The sequence below is a fragment of the Spodoptera frugiperda genome, chromosome 27, assembly GCF_023101765.2.
Source record: "Spodoptera frugiperda isolate SF20-4 chromosome 27, AGI-APGP_CSIRO_Sfru_2.0, whole genome shotgun sequence".
Lineage (NCBI taxonomy): Eukaryota > Metazoa > Arthropoda > Insecta > Lepidoptera > Noctuidae > Spodoptera > Spodoptera frugiperda.
This window is the reverse complement of record NC_064238.1, coordinates 13,250,275-13,274,491: the sequence shown is the minus strand read 5'-3', so window position 1 is coordinate 13,274,491 and position 24,217 is coordinate 13,250,275. Positions and strand designations below refer to the sequence as shown.

Sequence of the window (24,217 nt, the reverse complement as noted above, 5' to 3'; positions counted from 1 at the left end):
AAAGGACCATTCTAGAACTTGTTAAGAATATTTAAGTACACAAATACATACATTTTACTTCTAATACAGACTACACATCAAGTTACCCAAAACCATCAAACGTTTCAATAGAATTTTTACTTATTTTTTTTATATCCTCACCTTGCCACCTACGCCTTTTATCCCCAAAGGGTTAGGCAGAGGTGCACATTATCCCACGTAATGCCACTGTACAATGTACACCCTATACTTTTCACAATTTATGTTGTAAGTCCCACGTAATAGATGGTGAGCCTATTGCCATATACTGGCCACATTTCCAGACTCCGTGCTACTACTGAGACATTTTCGAAAAACCGAAATGAACCCCTTGCCCGGCGTCATTCGCACTTGCAACTACTCGGCCAACGAAGCAGTTTAAACTTTATTTCTAAAATAATAAGGTTGAAATTCTATCGCAGTTTGACAGCTTGTAGTCCGGTCAATATACGATATTGAAATATCAAAAATTCCGACAGAGCTGAATTTTGGTACAGACCTTTATTTTACTATAAAGATTAAAATATTAAAAGTCCCCATCGATCCCATATGTGCTTCAAAAGTTATTCGAGGTCAAAGTTCAACATTTTAGGTTTTTGAGTTTTCTCAAAAACTGTAATTTTTTCAAAAAAATACCTCAGACCAAATTTGTAGATCTCAAAATTTTCTACAAAATGGTCCTTATAAGTTTTTCTATAAGTATTACCTTTCTAAGATAGATTCGTGTGTCCCCACACATATTTTTCCACTTTGGAAGCGTCTAACTTTCAAACGATTGATTTTGACGAAAAGTTGTTTTAGAAACCTTAATGTCTTTTTTAAAGACCTATCCATAGACACCCATCACGGATATGAAAGCTGAAAAATTTTTTTTGTATCAGTTCCATGTATGGAGTGCCCCCTTTACTTTTTAAATTTATAATTTTTTATTCAAAATTCGAATAGCGGTTACCAAAATACACCATCTTACAAAGTTTCAACTATGTAGGCCCAACAGTTTCGTGGCCCGACAGGCTGTGACATACGGACGACGGACGAACGGACGGACAGACATTTATTTCCGAAACTGTTGGGCCTACATAGTTGAAACTTTGTAAGATGGTGTATTTTGGTAACCGCTATTCGAATTTTGAATAAAAATTAATAAATTTAAAAAGTAAAGGGGGGCACTCCATACATGGAACTGATTCAAAAAAAATTTTTTTTCAGCTTACATATCCGTGATGGGTGTCTATGGATAGGTCTTTAAAAAAGACATTAAGGTTTCTAAAACCACTTTTCGTCAAAATCAATCGTTTGAAAGTTAGACGCTTCCAAAGTGGAAAAATGTGTGTGGGGACACACGAATCTATCTTAGAAACGGTAATACTTATAGAAAAACTTATAAAGACCATTTTGTAGAGAATTTTGAGATCTACAAATTTGGTCTGAGGTATTTTTTTGAAAAACCTTACGGTTTTTGAGAAAAACTCAAAAAACCTAAAATGTTGAACTTTGACCTCGAATAACTTTTGAAGCACATATGGGATCGATGGGGACTTTTAAATTTTTAATCTTTATAGTAAAATAAAGGTCTGTACCAAAATTCAGCTCTGTCGGAATTTTTGTTCTTTCATTACTGTTTTCAGGTCTAAATTGACCGGACTATTGATGTAACTGATGTTACCACTGGGTATCTATTGTATAACTACTACATGAACTGATCATATCACCAACTACTACTTAGAATAAATAAGAGAACAAGGTTCGAACAAAGAAAATAAGATATATAATTATAATTAAATGATATATTCAATACAATAAATCTATAATAGTAAATGTTCATTACAACTAAATAGCGTTACAATGAGACTGACTAACAACTACACAATCTTGACACTTACATACTTACATCAACTATACCTGGCAATTTGATTACGTAGAAAACACTAATTATACACATACAACTAATAAATTAAAATACTATCCAACATTCCCTCTAAACTTGTTCGATTTATCGCTAAACACACAAACGTACTTTAAAAGTAAAAAAGTCAGCGATATCGAACTAGCTTAAAGGTTATTGTTATACAAATAGCAATATTCGATAGAAAAAAAAAACTAAGAAAAGAGGGGGCAAATTAATGATAAAATAGTAAGGAGAGGGTTTGGACTTAAAACTTTTGGTCGATTGTTATAGAAATGGCGTCGTTCATATCACCCGTGACGTAATTAACACACAATATCACAAATGTTGTGCTAAATGGAGGGATAAAAAGGGATTAATTCAAATATAGGTAAAATAACAGCAAATGTTTAAGTCTTCCTCTTCTGCCTGGTGTTACTAACCCCGGCGTTTGCCGAGCCTCGCCTACATAAAACACAAAAGCTTCAATAAGTAAATGCAAATAATTTATTTATAGAATACAAGCACACACGGAAAATTATATTCAAAGCCCGGGACGTAGAGTCCAATTTGGAATGACTATATTAGAATGACAAGGCCTAATTTCGCGTATGGTGTCAGACGGTGTAGTTGTTAGAGTCTGTACATATGGTAATGTGTCCTTACGCGGCGGGGATGGGGTTGGAGGGGGTCTTCTGTTGCGGCGTCTTGTGCATCATGTTGATCTTGTCGCCTAGAGACAGCGCCATACCCTGAGGGATAGAGTATTATAATGAAGAACTACTACTAACAGATCAGCATAATTATTACTAAATGCTTCTTGAAGAACTGCGTGTAAGCTATAAGTCGGACACAATAAGAAACAATGCAGTACAAAGTGCTCAAATTGAAGTTTCCATTTAAGTTCTTGTTTAATGCACTTGTTTTTAATACTCAACAAAACTATGACTCACGTTAGCATTAAATAACTTCTAGAGAAGCTAGATTATACTCTAGATGATAAATAAGTACTTCGATCCGTCCGACATTTACCTACAAAGATAGCAAAACACACCACAAATGACATAAAAAACTCACAAACTGCCATACTCAGACTCACTTAATGATTACTAAAACAATTCCTTAGTAACGATTTTATTCCGAAAACAATTTGTAAGGACTGGGTACTAGAGGTTTAGTAAGAAGTAAGGATTAAATTAACTCTGAGTGCGGCGGTAAATAGCGTAACATACCTGGCTCTTAGCCCTGATCCTGACATGGCCAACGACGGGCGAGTTGGGCTTGTGCAGCGGGGTCTCGATGCTCAGGTTGGCCAGCGCGTCCTCGCCGAATATGGACCGCGCGTACAGGTTGGCTGCCATGAACCCGCATTGACCCGATAATGCCTAGACATAGAAAAATTTATATTAAAGGTCACTTTGTTATCGGAAAAGAAATTGGAAAGTGATAAATAAAATAGGATTATCTTATCCGATAGTGACATGGCATTCGATATACTATAAATAACGGTTTAATCATCATATTACGGTTAAGTATTAGTTATGGTTTATGCCTTTGACACGCTTATTTGTTCATAGATTAGGTACAGATCTTCAGTTTCCCGCTCGTCGATTGGTGTTAGAAAGACGTAAGTTTTTTTAAACACTAGGATTTTCTTCTGTGTCGTGGGTTCGTTTATAACATACAAGTTCACTTGCACACTAAACCCGGACCCGAAATAACGATTTCTGGCTCACACAAAGATTTGTTCCGTGCGGGAATCGAACCCGCTACAGGTTCGTCAGCAGCCAGTTGCCTAGCCACCGCACCAATCGCGCAGTCAAATCAAATTAAATATTTGTGTATAGTGTAATAGAATAAAATTAAAGCTGCATTTACCTTTTCAGGAGTCAAACACTTCATGTTTGTGGAAGCTAGTAAATGTTGTAAGTACTCGCGCAGATCCGTGATGTTCGTGTTCACGGACACCTGTAGGGAAATATAACAAATTATTTTATAAACACTTTTTATTACTTCCACACATAAGACACAGTATTAAACAGCTTAATTAAACCATTTAACGGTTTGATGAGGTAACTCGACTAGTTTCATTCTAACTAGGGGCTCATAGTCATAAGCACTATGAACGACAACAATGCGGCTACTGTAATATCTAGTGTCACACAGTCAACATTAGCTGCGCATTGTTCAACGCGTCGTTTGTTATTTCACCAAACAGTTACAAGAGTAAAAATGACGCGACGTCCTGCGTGAGCGATTTAGACGCGAAGGCGATGCGGTGCGGCGTGAAAACAACAAACTCTAGAAATGTATCGACGGGGTCTACGGCACCAACCGCACCAACCGCAGGTAGTTGCGGGGAGGCGGTCGCGGTGCGGCGCAAACGTGTACTATTGGCTTGATATTGTCACAAGAACTGGACGCGGTACTGTCATGTTTTTGTTTATATGCACCGTCACTTGCACGTAGGACATAGCCGCATCGCGTTGAATCGCGTTTGTTGATAATAGCAAATACAGCAAGTATTTTGTAGTGTACCTTATTCTCCCACTCGAACTCGGCCCACATCTGCCTGAAGTCTGCGTCGGTGCAGACGGCGGGCTGGATGTAGTCCACGATGTCGATGTGGATGTCGTTCAGCACCACCACGCCGCGGTCCATCGACGCGCCCGATACCTCGTACACTGCAATACAAAATAAATACAGTGTCATTTTTAAACTTATCAAAAACAATATCCTTTTTTACGTTTGATGGGTGACGTTTAGCTGCTATCTCGTCTGATATGCTATCTTGTACGATGAAGCACGTCTGCCCATAAGCAACCTATTCACTCGAGCCTTGAAGACACACAGGCTATACCCATCATAATACAGACTCCGGCAAGCAACTCCTTAGCAGTTCGCACAAGGAAGCTTGAAGCGAAGCGCTTCATGCACTTGCATGAAGCGCTAGGGTGGGATATCTACCATGAAGCGGTAGCACTTTGAAAATCATCTTGTAGTTCTGTAATGGAAAGGACTAAGAGGAATCAAGTTGTGCAGTTCCCCCGTTCCTACGCATTCCTTTTTACAGTCGAGTAAACATTTAATCATGTACTTATTATTCATAAGAATATTTTAAGAATAAGAATATTTTATTGTGTCAAAAATTTCTTTACAATAGTGTGTACAGAATCCTCTTTTAGACAAAAAAAATGCCTGTAGTAGAAGACTCTGCCCCTCCCCATTTGCATAGCGTGATAATTAACACAATAACTTAAGAAAATAATAAAAACAAAAAAATAAAAAAATGTAGTTAACTTTAGGGAACAATTTCAACAAAAAGAGAATATAATTAAAGATGTGAGTGTGTATGTGTGTGTGTGCGCGTGTGTGAGTGCGTGTTTGTGAGTGCGTGTGTGTTTGTTTATGTGTGTGTGTGAATGTGACTGAGTGTGTATGTAAATGTGACTGAGTGTGTATGTAAGTCTATCAGTGTTATAATAAAAATGCTTCAGTGTCCTCATACGTAAGTGGTTTTATCCACCTAACTAGTGTATCTTTAAGGTCATGATTATTTTTAGTGTGTATACGTATCTTTTTATTTATTCTATTATATAACTGAGCTGATTGTTTATTGTACTGTTTACATCCAAATTTGGTTTTAGTTGAAGGTATATCAGCTATACTGAAATTCCTTCTTTTCGAGGTAATGCCCACAGTAGAAGGTAAAGACTTGTGCTTCTTTAAGATGGTTTGAACAATAAACAGTTTTCTGACAGAGAGTACATCACTGATCCGGTAAAGATCCACAGTAGGAAATCTTAATTTTTAAAAAATATTAACTTTAAGAGAGCGCGTTGTGCTCGTTCTAAATGTATCAATTTGGTCTTTGCTGTGCCTCCCCAAACCGGAATACAGTATACAAGTACAGATTGAACCGTGTAGTGTATGTAAATTTGCATAAGTAAATTTCTAGATGGGCCTTTGTTGTTAGCTTTTACTATAGGTGCTACATGCCTAAGGGTTTTGAATATCCAGCCCAACTTCCTGATTCTGGCGGTGACTTGCTCTACGTGAGGGTACCAGGATAGTCTATTGTCCACTACTACACCCAAATACTTGACCTCAGTTACTTTGCGAACACTCGGGCAGTTACAATTATTGCCGTATTCACCCTGGCATGCATGTATGATTATTTCAAACTCATCAATCGGTTCATTACGCTTGGAGATACTAAAACATATAAAATTCGTTTTAGATGTATTTAATGTTAGGAGATTAGATTTCAGCCAATCAGCAACACGAGTAAGACCTGTCTCAGCATGATGTTTAACATCGTGCCAAGAGCCCCCATAGAAGACTACGGCTGTATCGTCGGCGTAGGAGAAAACTTTAGCATTAGGTATTTTCATGCTACAAAGGTCATTAATATATATCAAGAAGAGGGTTGGGCCCAATACACTTCCCTGAGGAACACCGTACAACACAGCCGCGTCGTCACTGATATGCTGCCCAACCTTCACTCTTTGCTTTCTGTTTGAAAGGTAGTCTTTTAGAAGGTCAAGAGCTATACCCCGAACTCCAATCTTTTCAAGTTTGTTGGCAAGGATAGAGGTAGAAACGGTATCAAAAGCCTTTTTTAGGTCTAAAAAGACCGCTAGGCTTTTTTCACCATTGTCTAAATGTTTAGCTATTAAAGAGGACAAGTCACTAACAGCATCCTCAGTAGATATATTTCTTCTAAAGCCGTATTGCGAATCAGATAATATATTAAATTTATTCAAATAATTAAGTAGTCTAGTGTTTATTAATTTTTCAATAATTTTTGATAAAGCAGTTAACACTGATATTGGTCTATAATTGCTGATATCGTCTCTATCTCCACCCTTGTGCACCGGCGTGATAATGGCTTCTTTTAGCGGGGCCGGGAAGATTCCTTTCGTAAAGCAAAGATTTGCAAGGTGTGTGATGATGGGGACCACTACCGTGCTGGTATATTTTAAGAACTTAGTAGATATGTTATCGCAACCCGTAGCGCCGCCAGACTTAAGGTTCATTAGAGTTCCGTATACCTCACCACAGTCTGTTTCGAGAAGCACGAAAGAATTAGCTTGTGTGGGTGCATCGCTTAATGGAGTACTGTTATTCTGGGTTCTAGGTTGAATTTGCTGAGCTAGCTCATAACCTATATTAGCAAAATAATTATTGATGAAGTTAATGGATTCAGAAGGTGATGGCTTCAAGTTTAACAGTTCTGTATTTTGATTATTTATTTTATTAGTGTATGTAATAGATTTAATATTTTTCCAAAGTTGCTTTGAATTTTTTATTGAATTTGATAGTAGTTCTTTTTCGTACTTTCTTTTTAACTTTTTTATTATTTTGTTACAATAATTCCTATATCGTGTATAAGTGATTTTTAGAATTAAATTTTCTGGGTCATGGCGAAGCTTCTTTTGAAGTTTATTGCGATTTTGTATGCAGCGCAAAATTCCTTTAGTGATCCATGGTTTGATGATGCGTTTGCTGCTTGGAATATTTATTATGGCGGTATTAGAGTTAATAGTATCGGTAAGAGAATCCAGCAAAAGTTTACACAAATAGTCCGCATCATGGCAAAATAGCAAATCGCTTAAGTTCTTCTCTTGCAAGTGTATTAGAGCTTGTCCATAATTAACTGAAGTAGTAGTTTTAGGTATTACTTGTTTATGTTTTTGCTTAGTCAATACTAAAAGTGTTGTGAAGTGATCTGTGATGGTCGTGTGTAAGATAGCGATAGTAGCAGAAAATTTTATTTTGTTTATTTTTAACATGAAGTGATCCAGACACGTTTTATCTCTAGTCGGTAACAGATGCCCCGGTAGGATACCATGAAGAGATAGCATATTGAGGTAATTTGTTCTATTTTTTTGTTCATGAGACTGTTCGATCGGTTTCTTTATGATATTAATGTTTATGTCGCCCGCGATAATAATACTTTTGTGTGATGTTATAGAGTCGAGATGAGTACTTAGTGAGTCTATGAAACTGTCAGTATTAATGTTTGATGGGGATCTATAGATACATAAGATAGTATTATTCAATACGTCCAGCTGAAGGCAAGAAGCTTGTGATAGTGGTATTTCCTTAACTCGGGTTTTTAGTGTACTTTTAACATAAACTACTACTCCATCATTTTGGTTCAGCTGCCGTGCAGTCATATACGACTGGTAGTTAATTAATTGTGGAATAGGTTTATTTGCACTCAACCTGCACTCTGTCAAAATAATAACATCTGCTTCAAATTTAATTGTAGATAAAGTCAGCAAGAAATCATCAAAATTACAATATATGCTTCTTATGTTTTGTGATATAATGGTTAAATCATTTTTGTTTACATAAACGTGTTTATTGAGTTCAGAGCCATCACATTCAATAGTTTTTGCAATCTCAATTTTGTCTATCTCACTAATATTATTTATAGTAGCCATTTATATTTATGAAGGCATAAACGACGGAATACGGCACATAATGTCAAGTGAGTGTGATGTATAAATGTGAATGTAAATGAAAAGCGATAGCGGTGAATATTGACAGATTGTGATTTGCAATTGTTAATGTGGAAGACATGTATGTGGTATAAATGTTGTGTGTGTTGTGTTGATAGCCAGGTATAAGTGGTAAGTTACATGTAGTTGTAGTTGTACAAATGTGTGTATTCGTGTGAAAATGTGTGTGAGTACATACAAAGTCTATATAAAAAACAAGTGGAATGTGGAAGACGGTATAAATGTTGTGTGTGTTGTGTTGATAGCCAGGTATAAGTGGTAAGTTACATGCAGTTGTAGTTGTACAAATGTGTGTATTCGTGTGAAAATGTGTGTGAGTACATACAAAGTTTATATAAAAAACAAGTGGGGCATGCAAAACCCTCATTAATGTATTACAATTTACATAAGGGTTACATAGTCAATGTTTTGGCGTTAGTTTTACAAGATCGGCTTCACGTTTGATGAGTATAGGTTTTTCTATTTCACTTTTGCGCAGGAAAACTCGACCAGCTGATGTCCAGCAGTATGAATAGTTATGCTCCTTTGAGAATTTTCTAGCAAGATAGAAGAGGTGTTGGGTTTGAGGAGGCAGGAAGTCAGATACATAAACGGGTGTCGCCGGGCCGTCCATATTTAGGTGTTTAGAGCTGAGTTTATTCTGTTTGTTGTTTGAGTTGAACTGTCTCGCCTTCTTGACAATGTCATCCCTAGTAAGAGTGCTAGTTAAATCCACAGTAATTTTTGAAGGTTTATTCTCCTTGCTTGTACTATAGACCTCTTTGATTTCCGATCTTTGAAGAGGAGCGCCAACAGCCTTAGCCATGTTCATTACAATCAAACTGAGCTCTTCTTCACTTTTATTCGAGGATAATGGAATATTTTTAATTTCCAGCTTTCTATTGTACAGCATCCGTTCCAAGTTTTCAATTCTTCCCTCAAGCTGGTGAATATACTCGCGGTCCGTTTTCTTTTCCGATTCTAAAGAGTCCAGTTTGCTCCTCATGTCCTCATACTGGTTCGATACAAAGGCTATAGACTCTTTAATTTCGGAGTTTTGTTTTAATAACTCAGTCATCATATGGTGCAGAGCGTTTAAAGAAGCATCTGTTTTGGTACTATGTGATTCATAATTCTTGCAGTGGGAATCGATCAATTTTTGCATATCATTTATAACCCGCTCATTTTCGTCGTCGTGTTTTCGCTTTCGTAACGTAACATGTTCGTTTGTCGGGATAGTAGCTAAGTTTGGTGCCGACCCACTTTGGTAACTTTTTGGTGTTTGCAGTGTGGTAGCTTGTACCCGCGATTCCACTTCATTTTTTGATGGGCTGTCAGCATTTATTAGATTTGGTTCAACCGTTGTAGGCGTTGAAGGAGGTGTACGGCGGATCATTTTTATAAGTTTCGTTTAATGTCCTCCTGGAAGTCTCAAAAAGTCTCAAAATGGGTCAGTATGAGTTAGGTAACTCCTTGCCCAGTTACAATAATAGTATTTACTGCAGCTGCTTGCTCTATAAAAATGTGTAGGCGAAAATTCATGATATCAAAATATTATTTTTAGATTCACCTTAATATTAAGGACATCTCCTCACTTCTCAGAATCAAAGATACTTCTGTAACCACTAAACAAGAAAGTGATCCTCACCAATGTTCCCGAAGATGATGCCGTTCTCGGTGGAGGCGACCTTGACGTGCGCCTTGATGGTGGCGTAGTCCCGGGGGGCCAGCACCACGGCCCCGGGCCGCTCCACCAGCCGCAGGTCGCCCAGCGTCGCCAGCTCCACGCAGCAGTTCTGCAGCGTGTCGTCTGCAGTCGACGACAGTGTTTTACTCATTTAAGTTAAATATGTGTATAAATCGAGATAGTTTCAATTCACAGCGGGACTCAGATTCATGAGCAGCGTGAGCGACGCATTGATGTCAGTCGTCTTTGCTGTTATTTTTAACCAATTTAGTATGTACTACTCGTTATTAAACTCTTGTGTGGTAGCTTCGTTAATACATTTTGAACCTTATATCATTGAAATAAAGTAAAATTTACAATGAGATGGTAAGCACTAAACGAGTTATATATGCGTTATCAACCTCTCTCATACATACAAAGAGTCACACCATAAACATTGTTGCACGTTCACACTGATTTTCTATGAGACCGCGTGGTTCTCTCTCGTTTCATTTTCAACCTTTTTACATTACAATAAAGTAGAAAATCAATAAACGCTCGTAATCATACAATGAATCACACCATTGCCATTGTTTAACGTTCACACTGATTTTCTACGACGCTGTGATTACTTCTCGTTTAATTTTCAACCTTTTCACATTACATTAAAGTAGTAAATCAACCATACCGGTCTGGTTGACGACGAGTACGTCGAGCACGATGTCGTACTGGTTGACGGCGACGATGGCCTCGGCGTACACGGGGTCGGAGAACCCGGTCAGCTGCGTCACCTTCCATAGCTTGCCGCGCTCCTCGCTCACGCCGGTACTGCGGCCTGTACACGGGGAAATAGACATTGTTTTTAATGGTATAGAGGTCATTTTAGATTGCCAGTCATACGTATAGTAAGCGACACAACAAGGAAATTCTTGTTCATATCTGTACTGCGATCTGTAGTTAGTTGAAAGTGGACTTTCAAATTAGTACCATAAGGTTTGTTTTAGAAAATTAATCAAATATTTAATTATTCGCTATAACACGTGTTGAATGCATTATCGATTGTCATGCAGACAAAAACTGACTTTGGAAACTTTGAAACTGACCTCTAAATTAGACCTTACTGTAAATTTCCAGTTTGATGGTATCTGTCAAACGTGGGGGGACTAAGTTAAGTCCCCTCCCCCTTATGGGTAGCCTTTCCCAAAAATCATTGCATAGACAACGTGACGTACCTTGCAGTGCCTTAGTGAGAGATAGCTCGAACATGTCGTGGTGTGTGGAGGCGGCGGAGTTCCCAGCCAACTGGGCGAACACGATGCCTTGTTCCACCTCCACCTTGTTGTCTTGCTTCTTTGGCTCACGTTCCTAGGGTAGCAGGAAAGGTGAAAAGTTAATAGGGATACTTTTTTGGTATATTTTTGGGAGCTGATTCTAGATCCAGATTATAGCGACGAATCTACGCTTCTATCGACAAGTAATCTCCACGATCGAGAGATTTTTTATCGGCGTATTATTACAAGCCGTGTCGATTGTACTGACTCGAAAATATAGAAGTTTTTAAAATGTTCAGTGGTTGAAATAAGTATCTTCATTTTTTGAGACATTTGACAGTCAAGCCAAACCAGTTTAGTGGGCGTTCAAGTATTACGTCACGCAATTTGAGGGGAGGGGGTTACAAAAAAAGGTTATGTTGCGTAACAAGGGGAAAGGGGGTCAAAAATCTTCAAAAAATTGTGTTACTAAATACTTGAACGGCCCCTTATTTACACATCTTGTTTAATTTACGCTACATACCTTATCAGCATCATCAAGCAGATTAGTAGCCCGGTCAGGCAGCGCCAGCAACGCAGCGAGCGCAGCAGAGGAGCGCTGCAGCAGCGCCTCCTGCACTACAGGCGGGCGGTGCCTTGCGGCCAGTATGCAGCGCGCGCCGTGCTCGGCGTCGTCGGCGGTGAGGCCGGCGGCCAGCTTGTGCGCGGCCAGCAGGCGCGCGGCCAGCTGCAGCGCGGCGGTCGCGGCCCGCCCCTGCAGCTTCAGCGCCAGCTTGCACAGCGCTGAGCACGCGCACGCCGCCGTGAAGCTCTCGCCCTCGCCTAGTGCGGCCCATAGACCCGCGTGCGCGGGGGCCGCTTGGCTACTGTGGTGGGGAAAGAACAATGTAACGTTCATTTCAAATATCAATTAAACCTTTTTACGTAATAAATTCGTCAATATTGTTTTCAACAAAATAAATGTTGATTTTGCTACTTATGTCTGCAAGCTAATTACTAAACAGTAGATACCATTTCAAATCCAGTGGATCATGGGACCTGCTATTGAACAGTGGCAACACTGCCATAAAGCTTCGAAAACTCGAAAATTGAACTCAAAATTTGAAAGTCACAACACGCTAGCAAAAACTCAACCAACATCTAACTAAATTAACCATTATAGAAGTGGTAGTACTACTATTGACAAATTTTAACAGAATGACTTACACTGGCAAGTTAAAAGCAGACTGAGAAGCATAAGTTCCATCGCTGGTGACGAGCTGTCGTGGAGCTGAAGTGTCCTGGGCCTTAGCTGCCGACTCGGATTCTTCCTGCAATGAAACAATTGTTAAATACTGTTTAAAAGTACGTTTAGAATTTGTTTTAGACTCTTACTATAAACTTTCAATTTGAAACTTTAAATTTCGACTTCGACTTTAGACTTCAGACATTGGCCTTAGAGTTTGACTTTAGGCTGACTTTAAACTTTGTCTTTACATTTAGACTTTGAACTAACTTTAGACTGTAACTTGTTTGATTTTACAGTCAAATTTATAAGCTTTTAAACTGACATGGTCACTAACACTATTATTGGAACTGACGGGATTTTACCATGTAGTCACTTCGATGAGTTTCCGATATTTCGGCACTGTTGCAAGCCTGATCACGGAGGAGAAACTCATCGAAGTGAATAAACATGATAAGTTCCCGTCATAGCTAATAATAGTCACAATTTAGTCTGTAACTTTTGACTTTAATATAGGACATTGAATTTAGACAGCTCACCTTATCCTCTTGTCCGCTAAGAGAAGGTATGACATTAGCGAGTACATCCAAGGCATCCTTGGCGCGTTCTGGAGTCTCAGCGAACTGGGCCAGCAGCCACAGCGCAGACCGCGCTATCTTACCCACTTTGATACCGGGCACCGCCTCCAACAGTTTCTGTTGACAAATATACATATAGTTAAATACATTAGTAGATGTCACAGTCTGTTGAGAATAGGCTAGTTTCCTAATAGTCACAATATTTTTTCGGAACGGATATTTTCGAATTTTGTAGCATAGTGCGTTATGACGTCATAAGTTTTTGACGTCAAATAGCAGACTTATAAAATTTTGCTAAAAAAATAAAATTAAGTTATCAAAGAACATGGCTAAATGACACCCAGGCATAATATCAAAATACGAATTTCACGCTAACCCGTACATTTAGTATTCACTTATGAATTATTTTGTGTTTAACTACGTCAATAACTTGGTGACAAAAATTAACAAAAAATAAGTTTCATACTTAATTGATTTTTTTCTGTTGTGGTTTGACATGACGCACGGAATAGGTACTGCAAGCTAATGTTAGGACATTAGTAAAATCAAATCGAAATAATTAAACAAAATCAAATCCTTAATACGGTATGTATAATGACTTTTTTTGAAACCAAATAATTGTAAATTTTTGATCGACACAAAATTATATATTTTGTATAAGTATTACAATCTTACTAGCAGATTTTGTGTCTGTCCTTGTCACTTTGTGTTATTATCTAGATAAGCAGAATTGTTTACCTATCTACCTCATATATAAATAACTTTCGGCTCAGGTACATCAAAACGCCTTGGTAAAAGTTCATAGCATGTTACAACTTTGAACTTTTTGTAACGTTTTTTGACGTAGGAACTCTACTTTATTTTCAGGATTGCGCAGATATGCCAAGTTTCTGGATCTTCTTAATTACAAAATATCAATTTTTAATTATGCACTTGATTTATTGCAAGACCATAAACAATATTTATTTGTGGGTTATCCATACAGCCATGTCCTTTATGAGAGTGTGATTATTTTTCAGTATTTTATTGTATTGAAAAGTTGTAATAATTTAACCGAGGATACTACCCAATTACGGATGGTAGATCGAGTGGTTTGCCCCGCGTGGCACAAAAATGTGTATGAAAAATACGAGTTATTGAGTTGTTCAATAACAAATATATTTTGAATAAACCAAGATCTCCTAATTTTTAGCTTCTGATATTGACACCAATGTTACCTGGTAGATATGATCGCGTAGGTCTACGAAGGTATGTAGAGCGGACCGTAGGAAGAGCATGACATCCTGCGCGGCCGGCTCACTGCCGTCGCCCAGCAACTCCAGCAGCGCCGGGGCTACACTGCCGGCTACTTCGGGGAACTGTAGCAAGTATAATAATGATTTATTATTAATGAAACTTATCGACATAATTCAAATGGTTATTTACGCCGTAATATGTCACTTTTGTTAAAAAAGCAATAATTTTGACCAATTTGAACTTCATTATTTGTTATGCTATCCCTGGACTTAGCTGACGTGGTTATTCAAGCCAAAAGGACGTATCTCATTGCTTTTAATTACAAATTATATTAGCTTACCTTAAGTGCAGCACGGTGCAGAGCTCTAACAAGTAGCTGCCTGTACTTGGCAGCATCATCGTGGTCGGCGTTGGTAGCCCGGGCGGCCTCCTTCCGCAGCACCTGCACGAGGTCCTCAGCGTGGCGGGAGGACACGAGGTCCAGCGCCAGCGCCAGCGTGTGTCGGCGCACGTCCAGGTCGGAGGCCGCCAGCACGCGCAGCACGTCCATGGCCAGCTCGGGCAGCGCGCGCGCCGCCGCCTCGCCCGCCTCCGCGCGCAGCGCGCCCAGACTGCCCACTACTATCAGCTTCACGTTGTTGTCGCTCTCCTTCACTATCAGGTCGATGTAGCATGCTGCTGCCGCCTAAAACAACCATAAAACCAGTAAATAAAATAACTCAGCAAATGACTAACATTTTCAAAGTGGAGCGGCTACGCAGCGAATTAGTTGCGGACACGTGGCAAATACGTCGTTTTGCGCGTAGCAAATCTTGTTGCGCATCCACAACAAATTCACTGAACACCCCATTTTGAACACTCTTACTTCCAATCCGCTAATAGGTATAAAAAAACCCTATGCTAAAAATCCATAGATATGTAATGGCACTCATAAGTACAGCAAATATTTTTATCGACTGGATGAACTATGTCTTACCTTGATAGCAGCAGGAGCGTTAGACAGTGTAACGAGAGTACCAGCGGCCTCGTACCGCACGGCGGCACTGGTCGCGTTCAGTAGTCCGTACACTGTACGGATGAAACGAGACCTCTCTGATGGATTCGCGTGGCAAACCTAGACAATAATTATTAAATTATAGTTAACAGTTTTAGAAAATGTAGAAAATGCTATATTACAGGATCAAATCATATTTCAATTGGTAACTATTAAAGAAACAAAGTTTTATTTTCCACTTATAATAATGCCAAAAGCCTGTGACTAGACTTACCTTGTAAATAAGTTCCACAATAACCAACTGAAGGATGTCTCCAAAGCCCTGTACATTATCCAGCCTGGATGAGAGGTAGGACAGTGCCCGCTCCTGGTCAGCATGCAGCAGCATCAGGAATGCATTCCTCTTGCAGGACATGTCCTGCTCTGTCTCCAAGAAGTTTGCTACTAGCTCTGGAGCATCAGGGATCAGGAATTCAAAGTTCCTGGTAAGAAAAGATGAAAAAAATATACTTTATATAAGGTTTTCAAATCGAATCATAATAATTGATTAGAGACAGGTAGAATTTCAGTAAACTGCAATGTGAATATGGAGACTTCAAAAGCACTAAAGGCGAGAGATGTCACACACACTACAAACATATTCTCATATTCTTCTTTGAAATGATTTTTCTGAATAGATGAATTGAAAGCAGTAACTCAGTTTGCTTTTTGTTAATCATTTTTTTTCAAGTTTCAAATGTTATTTCTTTATATTTGACTGTACCTGTAAATAGTAAATATGGCAAGCACAGCATTCCTCCTGACATACGAGTGGCGGTGGTCGAGGCAAGCTCTGATGGCAGGCATCAAAGGCTCGAGGAGTTCAGGCTCCTTCAGTTTACAGAGGAAGCGCAGGGTGGAGCCTCGGATGAACTCATTGGGGTGTTGCAGATCCTGGATGGTGGAGAATCAATGTGATATGAAGGGTTTCAAATGTTGTAAGGTGATATACATTATTGCATGAAGTCAAATCTTTAAATGTAAAACATGTCACACTTTTGTTATTGTTAAATTTAATTTTTCCATAGTAAAGTAACCAGTTATTCTAACTAAAATTTAAACAAATTGTTTAACATAACGTTTTAAACAAACATTTTTCATTGCTTTTAGTTAATTAGGTAGTTTGTTTAATTAAAAATCAATAATCACTCACCTTTCTGTAAGCATCACAGACAAGGATCATCTCCTGCATGAGCTTGCCATCAGGAGTGGTCTTTGGCACTATTTCCCAGAAGATAAGCAACAGCTTCTTGATGGTGTGGTCTTGCAGGGGCAGCACAAATCGGATGATGATCATCAATAGACCGGGAATCTTCTCCCCAGAGAGAATGATACCTATTACCTTCTTTAATGCTTCTATTTTCTTCTTTGTGTCACCTTTCTCTGTGCAAAGATAATGAGATTGAGTTTTTTTAATCTTATGTAAACTTCTTATTAGATCACTATGAGGATGACATGTTATAATAACAAAACTGTGACTTGTATGTTAGTCTCATATGAACATTATTAGAATATCATATGATAACAACACTGTTTTGTATAGACTTGTAGTAACAATGGCACTCCCACTTACTGGGTTTACAAAAATAAGTAAATAACATATTACACTTTGCAACAAGCTAATAGCTTGACTAGGGGACTGACCAACAGTCATTTTGTTTCTTTTTAATATTTACTTTGATGTTCAAAAGTGATATTATCTTATATGCCCTTTTCTTCTTAAATATTTACTAATTCTCTCTAGCAGCATTGTGGTGTCTCCATAGTATTTGTCTTGTGTTATAGTTTTAAAATGTTACTCACCAAGATCCAGCTTGAGCTGCATCTCATTGTAAGGCTCTGAATCAGTCGGGAAGTTGATCAGAGTATAGCATGGCTGTTCCACACCCGCCATGCTGAAATTACATCATGAATTACTATTGGATTCCTATTAGAAATTATTTATTTACAAATGATGACATGTTCAATAAAATGTCGACCTTTTTAGTGTTTTTACAGCAAAGAGTTTAAGCTGTATCTAATGCGTGAACGAATATGTTTAGTAATCCAGTTGTATCATCTAGTTTGAAAGACTTGTTTCGATGATGTTTTCAGTTTTATGTGTCTCCAATTCTAGGTTTTTACTGGTTGTTAACCAAGAAGGATTCAGTCAAATATGCTTCAATGTATTATGTTTATATCTACGTTATATTAGGTCTCTTTAACACGAAATAGCTGAAATACTCTGCTTGGAAGCGTCCGGCCGATTCATCACACCCATGTCATAATGTATTTACTTACCTGGATAAATTTTAGAACACGGTATTTGGTCAAGAAATAATTGTGTATCACGTTATGTTTATAATATTTCAAGAAATCTATAATATCAAAGGAAATTAAATAAATTAACAATCAAATATGTACTGAATAATACGTGTCCACATCCACAACGTCAAATGTCAACGTGACATTGTTAGTGTTGCAACCACACGATGAGTGTGAATGTCAAAACTTCAAAATAATGGATGAGCAAGTATTTTTTTATTTCAAATCATTATATTACATAAAAAACTAGATTTATTTTAACTCAAACTCATACAAATTATCTTATTGGAATACCTACAATAAAATTTGTCAAATTAGAATAAATTCCATTGGCAACCGTAAGTTCCCCATCCCTGGTCCGTTGAAAAATCAATAACCATAAATGTCAAAGTTGTCAAGTAGACAAAAATATTTTGGGCTGTTGCGCTGTTTGACGTCTTCATACTTTTTCGAAAGTTTTAGTTTTGGATTTGCAAAATTATCGGCCGGAAATCATTAACGTAATGTTGTAAAATCACAAATCCAAAATGACGGTGTTAGTGTCGTTATTCTATCTTCTATTTTCGATATGTGTCGTCTATCCACCCACTGAGTTCGTGTCGGCCGGCTTTACAATAGCGCAGCTGTTCGAGGGTTTCCTGGGATCTGAAAATATAAACTTCATCGGCTATCATATGAAACGGACGACAATAACCGCCTTGATTCATTCTGCTTTGCCCTTGGGCTACGTTTTTACTCTGTTATGTTCTGGGGAACGCAATCCTTGGTTGCCCGCGGCAGCAGCAGCGACTGCCATTATTCCTTTATTGATGTGCTATAGACTGTTGTGTTGGTGGGAAAACGGACAGGCGAAGCACCCAGTCGTGAAGTCTCTTCTGGCGTATGTGACTCCAGGGAGTGATTGGAGAGTGGTGGCAGCAAACCTCAATATTGAGTTCAGGAAGTAAGTTCAACCACGATCTTGTATTACTTTATTGAGAATATTAATAAAATTACACCAAATTATTACCAAAATATAAAAAGATCTTATGATTGGCTCACATTGCAAATTAAGCTAATAAAACTAAGTACCTATATGCTTGTATCAATACCACATTATTCTTTTATTACAGTGTAGACAAGGTGTCAATACAGCTGAATACAACAAGTAGGTTTGTTGCCACTGAGAACTGGCTGATCAAACTCAGCCCTTACAAACTCAATGTTGTCAAGCAAGGAGACTGCACACTTGTTGCTACTGCGGTAAGTACTTATACTTGTATTGTTACTGATCTGTGTTTATTTTTAACCTACTTAAAAAAAAGAGGTTCTCAGTTTGACCTATGTATGTATGTTAGTGCATACTAATTGGCTGAACCGATTTTGATGCAGTTTTCAGCATAGTATTTTTCTGACTAAGGAAAAGGTTTTAGGGATATCCCTATCCTATAAATTATTTATCCTAAGTACTTAATTTATTTTTATACTTGTGTTTCCTATAAATAAATAAATAAAACTCGTGAAATATAACTATTTTTTTATACAGATATACAATGTGTGTGAATACTATAACAGGTTTTTTAATGGGAATTAATTACATAATTTTAAATCATACTTGTTGTTTTTCTATCTTTGAAAAAACTTGAATTTAATATTTATGCATTAAAATTACATGGGTATTTGTAACCATAGCTACTCCGGTATTCAGTTTAAAATCACAGTCAGATTAAAATAATATCTGTTACATTTATTCAAAGCATATGATGCCGTCCCAGTTATAATTTAACACAGACAAAATTAATTGATAAGTATAACAAAATGGTGTCTGATAAGAGATAAAGAATTATTTAGTTATTTTAATTGCACATAAAATTCTCACAATCTTGTTATGCTTATCTGTAGTTAATAATTTTGTTGAGTTTGATAACTATGTTATGCTTAATGAATACTAACAGGATGCCAGTCTTTTAACAATAATGAACTAAATATTTCAAGGCTATTATATTTTTTTCTGACATTTTTACAGCTAACAGATATAGTTTTTCAGATTTTATCATACATTAATTATTATGTTATCGGCTTACTCACGTAATAGTTTGACAAGAAACTCGAATAGTTACAAGCCATGCTAGAGGCTCTAATCATGAGCAGCAGCGCGACAGTTACCATATCGTGGGTTAAAACTTCTGAGTCGAGTTCTTTGTTAAACAGTTACGCGAGTAATGGTGCTCTCACACAGCAGTTATATAACGTTATACAACATTGTGTAACATTTATAACAGCATGTAACATACTCTACAACCACTGTTATAATTTGTTTAAACACAAATGTTATTGTTACACATTGTTGTATAACGTTATATAACCGCTGTGTGGGAGCACCATAAGACAATATGATTTTATTTGTACTCATATTGAATGTAGGTTTATTACTTTTCTATTAACCTTACGGATTTAAGAAAGATGAAATAACAGAGATGATCGGAACTTCCTAAACTTTAAGCTACTTTTACTTCTGACCTCATTTTTTTCGCGCAAAGTTTTAGGAAATATCGTGTTTGTTATAACATAACGTGTTATTCGAGTTGTTTATTTTATTATATTTTAGAAGGAACCGGTTTGTTAAATAACATATAAGTATTAGATAAGGACTATTTTGCAACTTTGTAAATGGATTCTTTCTTTGAATGTTGTAACTACTTTCTCAGTGAAGTCAGGACTAGGATATGTACAAATCGATAACGCTACGTTAAAGCCTTACTTTCTACTAATGCATAATAAAAAGGACAGCTTTTATAGCTACGGCCGATGAACCTCGTGCCGTGCAACGTGCAATCGATCGAGTGTGCTTTGAGTCGTAAGTTCAATCGGTACGCGATGCATATTTTATTTGTTCCAAGGCTTGAATGTATAGTTGAGGTATTTCGATATTATGTCTACATAGTAGATCGGAGTTATCAAATTACAGTTTCAGTTTTCAATAACAAAGAGTTGAAGTATAAAATCTTTTTAGCCCCCTTAAGTTCGAATATGATTATTCAAATAAATAAAAGTTCTGCATTATGCACAAGGAAAACATACAAAGCAAACAAATTCTACATAATATATGTGATGCAACAAAGTTCCTAATCGTATTTCTCTATTGGTGATAAACCCAAAGACGATTTTAGTGAAAGCTCAAGTGCGTGATTGGTGAAGATTTGAAAACTTTGTACTAGCTTATTTTTAATAAAATGTATCTTTAATAATAATTATGTATCCCATTTAACAGACGGACAGCCACAATCTAACAGCATCAGGCGAAGATGAAGTGCAATACGTGAACATAGAGGCGATACCGACCCGCGATGATGTGGAGCGGTTCACGTTCCGTATATCGACGGTGGCTCTACGGGACCTGCAGCCCCGGCTGTCGCAGCCGGTGCGAGTGCCTGACCATATCTCCTTGCTGCCCACGCTCATTGAACGATTCGTCAATGTATTCAAACATTATGTGGAACAGAACCCTGTGTATTATATTGATCAGGTGTGTTGTGGTGTAGGTTAATTTAGTTATAAGCAAATTAGAGCTCGCAATCATAATATTTTGATTGTAAAGTACAACAAGAATTCCATTAGGATCAGCTATAGTAGCCAATTAGTTCGTTACAGGTTAAAATATTTTGTACTCTTCAAAAAACCTTTGTCTATCACTGCCATAAAAGGTTTGATTGTCCTAATTTCGGCAAATGTTTTGATTCTAAACTATTGTTAAAATTGACATGTCGTGTAACGTATTGTGTTTGTTCAGGAGCCGGAACTGTGCATTGGTTGCATGCAATACCCTGCTGACGTGAAGCTGAACCGAAGGTGTGCTGCTCCACCTCCGCATCTAGAGGGAGGACCACCGCAGTGCCAACAGTGCAATTGCCGGTAAGAACTTTTGCATATTTCACTTTCTTAGGATCTTAGAACGAAACAGTTGAAAATATGATAGCCTTATGAGATGAGAGTTGAGACTGAGCAATCGGTATAGTGTTTCTCTATATCGTATCGCTGACCTTGCAGGATAAATTACAGTCCCTCTATTGCAATATGGGTGGTTTCAGTCGAATTTGTTTATAACTCAGTGCCAACCCCAAGTTAGTTAATTAAGAATATGTCTATAGAAAAGTGTATGTTATGTTCAGCGTGCTGTGGTGCTGCTCGTGCATGGGTCGGTGGTGGGCGGCGCGCGCGACGGGCCCGCCGGCGGGCTGGCTGGCGGGGCGCGCCAGCTGCCCCGTGTGCCGCGCGGCCTTCTGCCTGCTGGACGTGTGCCCGGCGCGCGCGCCGCCCGCGTCCTGAGCCGCGCGCCCCGCACTCGTCCTCATCACGCTCAGCCGCTAGAGGGCGCCGTGCGGGTCGCACATACCTTACTGGCTCTATGTCTATACACACGCGAGTGCAACATGTCTCTTCTCTTTTCTTGATGATTTGACGCGACTGTATTACTTCTTTGCGAAAATGTTTTTCGTTTGGATTACGGTTTTAAATGATGTAATTGTTCATTCCTTAGGCCCCGGCCGCTCTAGGGCGGAACCACGGCGGTTTTTAACTACATAGTTTTGTAAAACAAAAACTGCTGCAGCTGCACTTGCGGTTTTTTCCCGCGACAGAATTTAGTATCCCAGGTGTATTTGACAGCCCTCTACAAAAACATCGATTCTGCTGCTGAATCTGAATCATATCCTACCAGAAATTTTCCTGCTTTTGACTGAAATTCCTTTATTTCAATGTAATATTACATTTTCTGTATGTTGTATCCCCATTTGTGTAAATAAAACAGATGAATTAAAAAAGAACAGTAATGGAGGTTGAAATACCTACACTAAACAAACGACGCTTGAAATCAGCTATTCACTTGCACCACAAGAGTTCATCACACCAATACCTCGAACTCGTTGCATGCTTTTCTCTCTCGCTCCTCTGAATATTTCCTGTGAAAATTTCCGGTAGGATATGATTCAGATTTATGAGGTGAATCACCCCTGCGTTTTTGTGGAGGGCTGTCAAATACACCCGGTACAAGAATTGAAACTTAAAACGGGATATTTACCATGTTTTTCATTATTTATTTATAATATCGGAAACTCATAAATAATGAAAAACATGGTAAATATCCCGTTTTAAGATTCAATTCTAGTGTTAGTGACCATGTCAGTTTAAAAACTTACACCCCGTATAATGAAATGTTTTGCGGTTAATAACCGCCGCGGTTCTGCAGTGCGGGGTCTTACTGCGATATTTTATCAGTTCAGTCATGAACATTCTTTAACACAATGTGTTAACCGTGATTTATTGATCGTGTTTTCTAGGTTTTAAGTTGCTTTCAATGTCTAGAATTCCAAATCAATTAATCAATGTATGTGATTCCATTTTGACTATAATTTACATCTTCAACGTGTAGATAGCATTTTATTAAATAATGTTTTATTTGACCAATATCTTAATTTTGTCATAATAATAGTTGTGTAATATTTATTGCTGCGAAGGAGGCTCTGCTTGAAGATTATTATTGATGTGATTAAATACGTTTTATTATAATTATTGTACTCAAATCGATGTCTATAGTTGTAAAGTTCAACTTATATTGAATGTTGTCCATATAAATGTTAGATTTATATTCAAAAGTAGACTTGGACGCTGCTATAACTGGTTTTTTACAAAAAAATATTGAATAGTCAATTAAAATCGACTAAATAAAATTATTCACATTGTTAGTTACTAATACTTACCGCGTCCAAGCAAACTTAATAATAATGACATGGATATATTATTTTTAATAAAATGACATAATAATTTATAGAAAATTTTATTAAACTTAGAATTAATAATGTGTAACTTCATAATATTGAATGTGTAGACATTTTAATCGTCTTGATGTGAAAAATCGACTAAAATGTAATTTTAAAAGATTTTGCGCATCACTAGCATGTTATGTAGTTAAGCAAATTGCAATTAACTGTGTCTTTTTATCATACATGTATTTTGAATATCAAAGCAAATATATCATTTTTGTTGGGAATTTACATAATGTAAGGCTAATTAAATAAGGGGGCTATCGTACTTGCACTAATTCTTTTAAAGATGACCCAAAGGCATTTTTGTTATGCAAGTGGTTGACATAAATCGACAGTGGCTCCATCTAGTGAGTGCAAATACGATAGCTCTAATAGTAATGAAATTATATTAAAAATATAAATGTCTATTTATACTTAAATGATCTGGAATGCTAATAAATGTATACAATTTTATGGGTTGTTATTAATTGATGGTGTTGCATAATATCGCTGTGTGTCACAGCAAAGTAGGATATTATGTACATTTTTTTAATCATCTAACGACTTCTCCCGCCTAGAATGAAGCGAGAGGGAGTGTCAAACTCTTACTGACTAAAACCACCCCGTTCATACTTCTGCCTTTCGAGCTGGAGCCCCGGTAAACCCGTTAGGTAGTCCGTATTAGGCATCAGCCCTACTGGGCCCTATCTGT

The 24,217-nt window shown here is 37.7% G+C and overlaps 2 protein-coding genes across 4 annotated transcripts; one reads left to right on the top strand and one right to left on the bottom strand.

Moving 5' to 3' along the window:
* Nucleotides 1-1,785: 1,785 nt before the first annotated feature.
* LOC118263235 (coatomer subunit beta) lies at nucleotides 1,786-17,875 on the bottom strand. 2 transcript variants are annotated; one of them, XM_035575055.2, is made up of 19 exons: nucleotides 17,702-17,875; nucleotides 17,225-17,316; nucleotides 16,575-16,804; nucleotides 16,146-16,315; nucleotides 15,657-15,864; nucleotides 15,365-15,502; nucleotides 14,729-15,073; nucleotides 14,370-14,510; nucleotides 13,114-13,269; nucleotides 12,556-12,659; nucleotides 11,873-12,215; nucleotides 11,311-11,443; nucleotides 10,767-10,913; nucleotides 10,061-10,222; nucleotides 4,442-4,587; nucleotides 3,782-3,871; nucleotides 3,136-3,288; nucleotides 2,570-2,655; nucleotides 1,786-2,368 (listed from the first exon to the last, which is right to left on the bottom strand). In XM_035575055.2, exons 2-19 carry the CDS (start codon nucleotides 17,313-17,315, stop codon nucleotides 2,314-2,316), a joined length of 2,898 nt encoding a protein of 965 aa, XP_035430948.2. In that variant the 5' UTR covers nucleotide 17,316; nucleotides 17,702-17,875; the 3' UTR covers nucleotides 1,786-2,313. The 2 variants fall into 2 exon arrangements, with proteins under 2 accessions (XP_035430948.2, XP_035430949.2); XM_035575056.2 differs by lacking the exon at nucleotides 17,702-17,875 and adding an exon at nucleotides 17,418-17,477.
* Nucleotides 17,876-18,105: 230 nt separating this feature from the next.
* LOC118263898 (E3 ubiquitin-protein ligase TM129) lies at nucleotides 18,106-22,221 on the top strand. 2 transcript variants are annotated; one of them, XM_050705601.1, is made up of 6 exons: nucleotides 18,106-18,668; nucleotides 18,838-18,967; nucleotides 20,976-21,230; nucleotides 21,495-21,616; nucleotides 21,874-21,900; nucleotides 22,016-22,221. In XM_050705601.1, the coding sequence occupies exons 1-6, from the start codon at nucleotides 18,253-18,255 to the stop codon at nucleotides 22,161-22,163; spliced, it is 1,098 nt and encodes a 365-aa protein (XP_050561558.1). In that variant the 5' UTR covers nucleotides 18,106-18,252; the 3' UTR covers nucleotides 22,164-22,221. The 2 variants fall into 2 exon arrangements, with proteins under 2 accessions (XP_050561558.1, XP_035432005.1); XM_035576112.2 differs by having other exon boundaries at nucleotides 21,874-22,221.
* The last annotated feature ends 1,996 nt before the right edge of the window (nucleotides 22,222-24,217 follow it).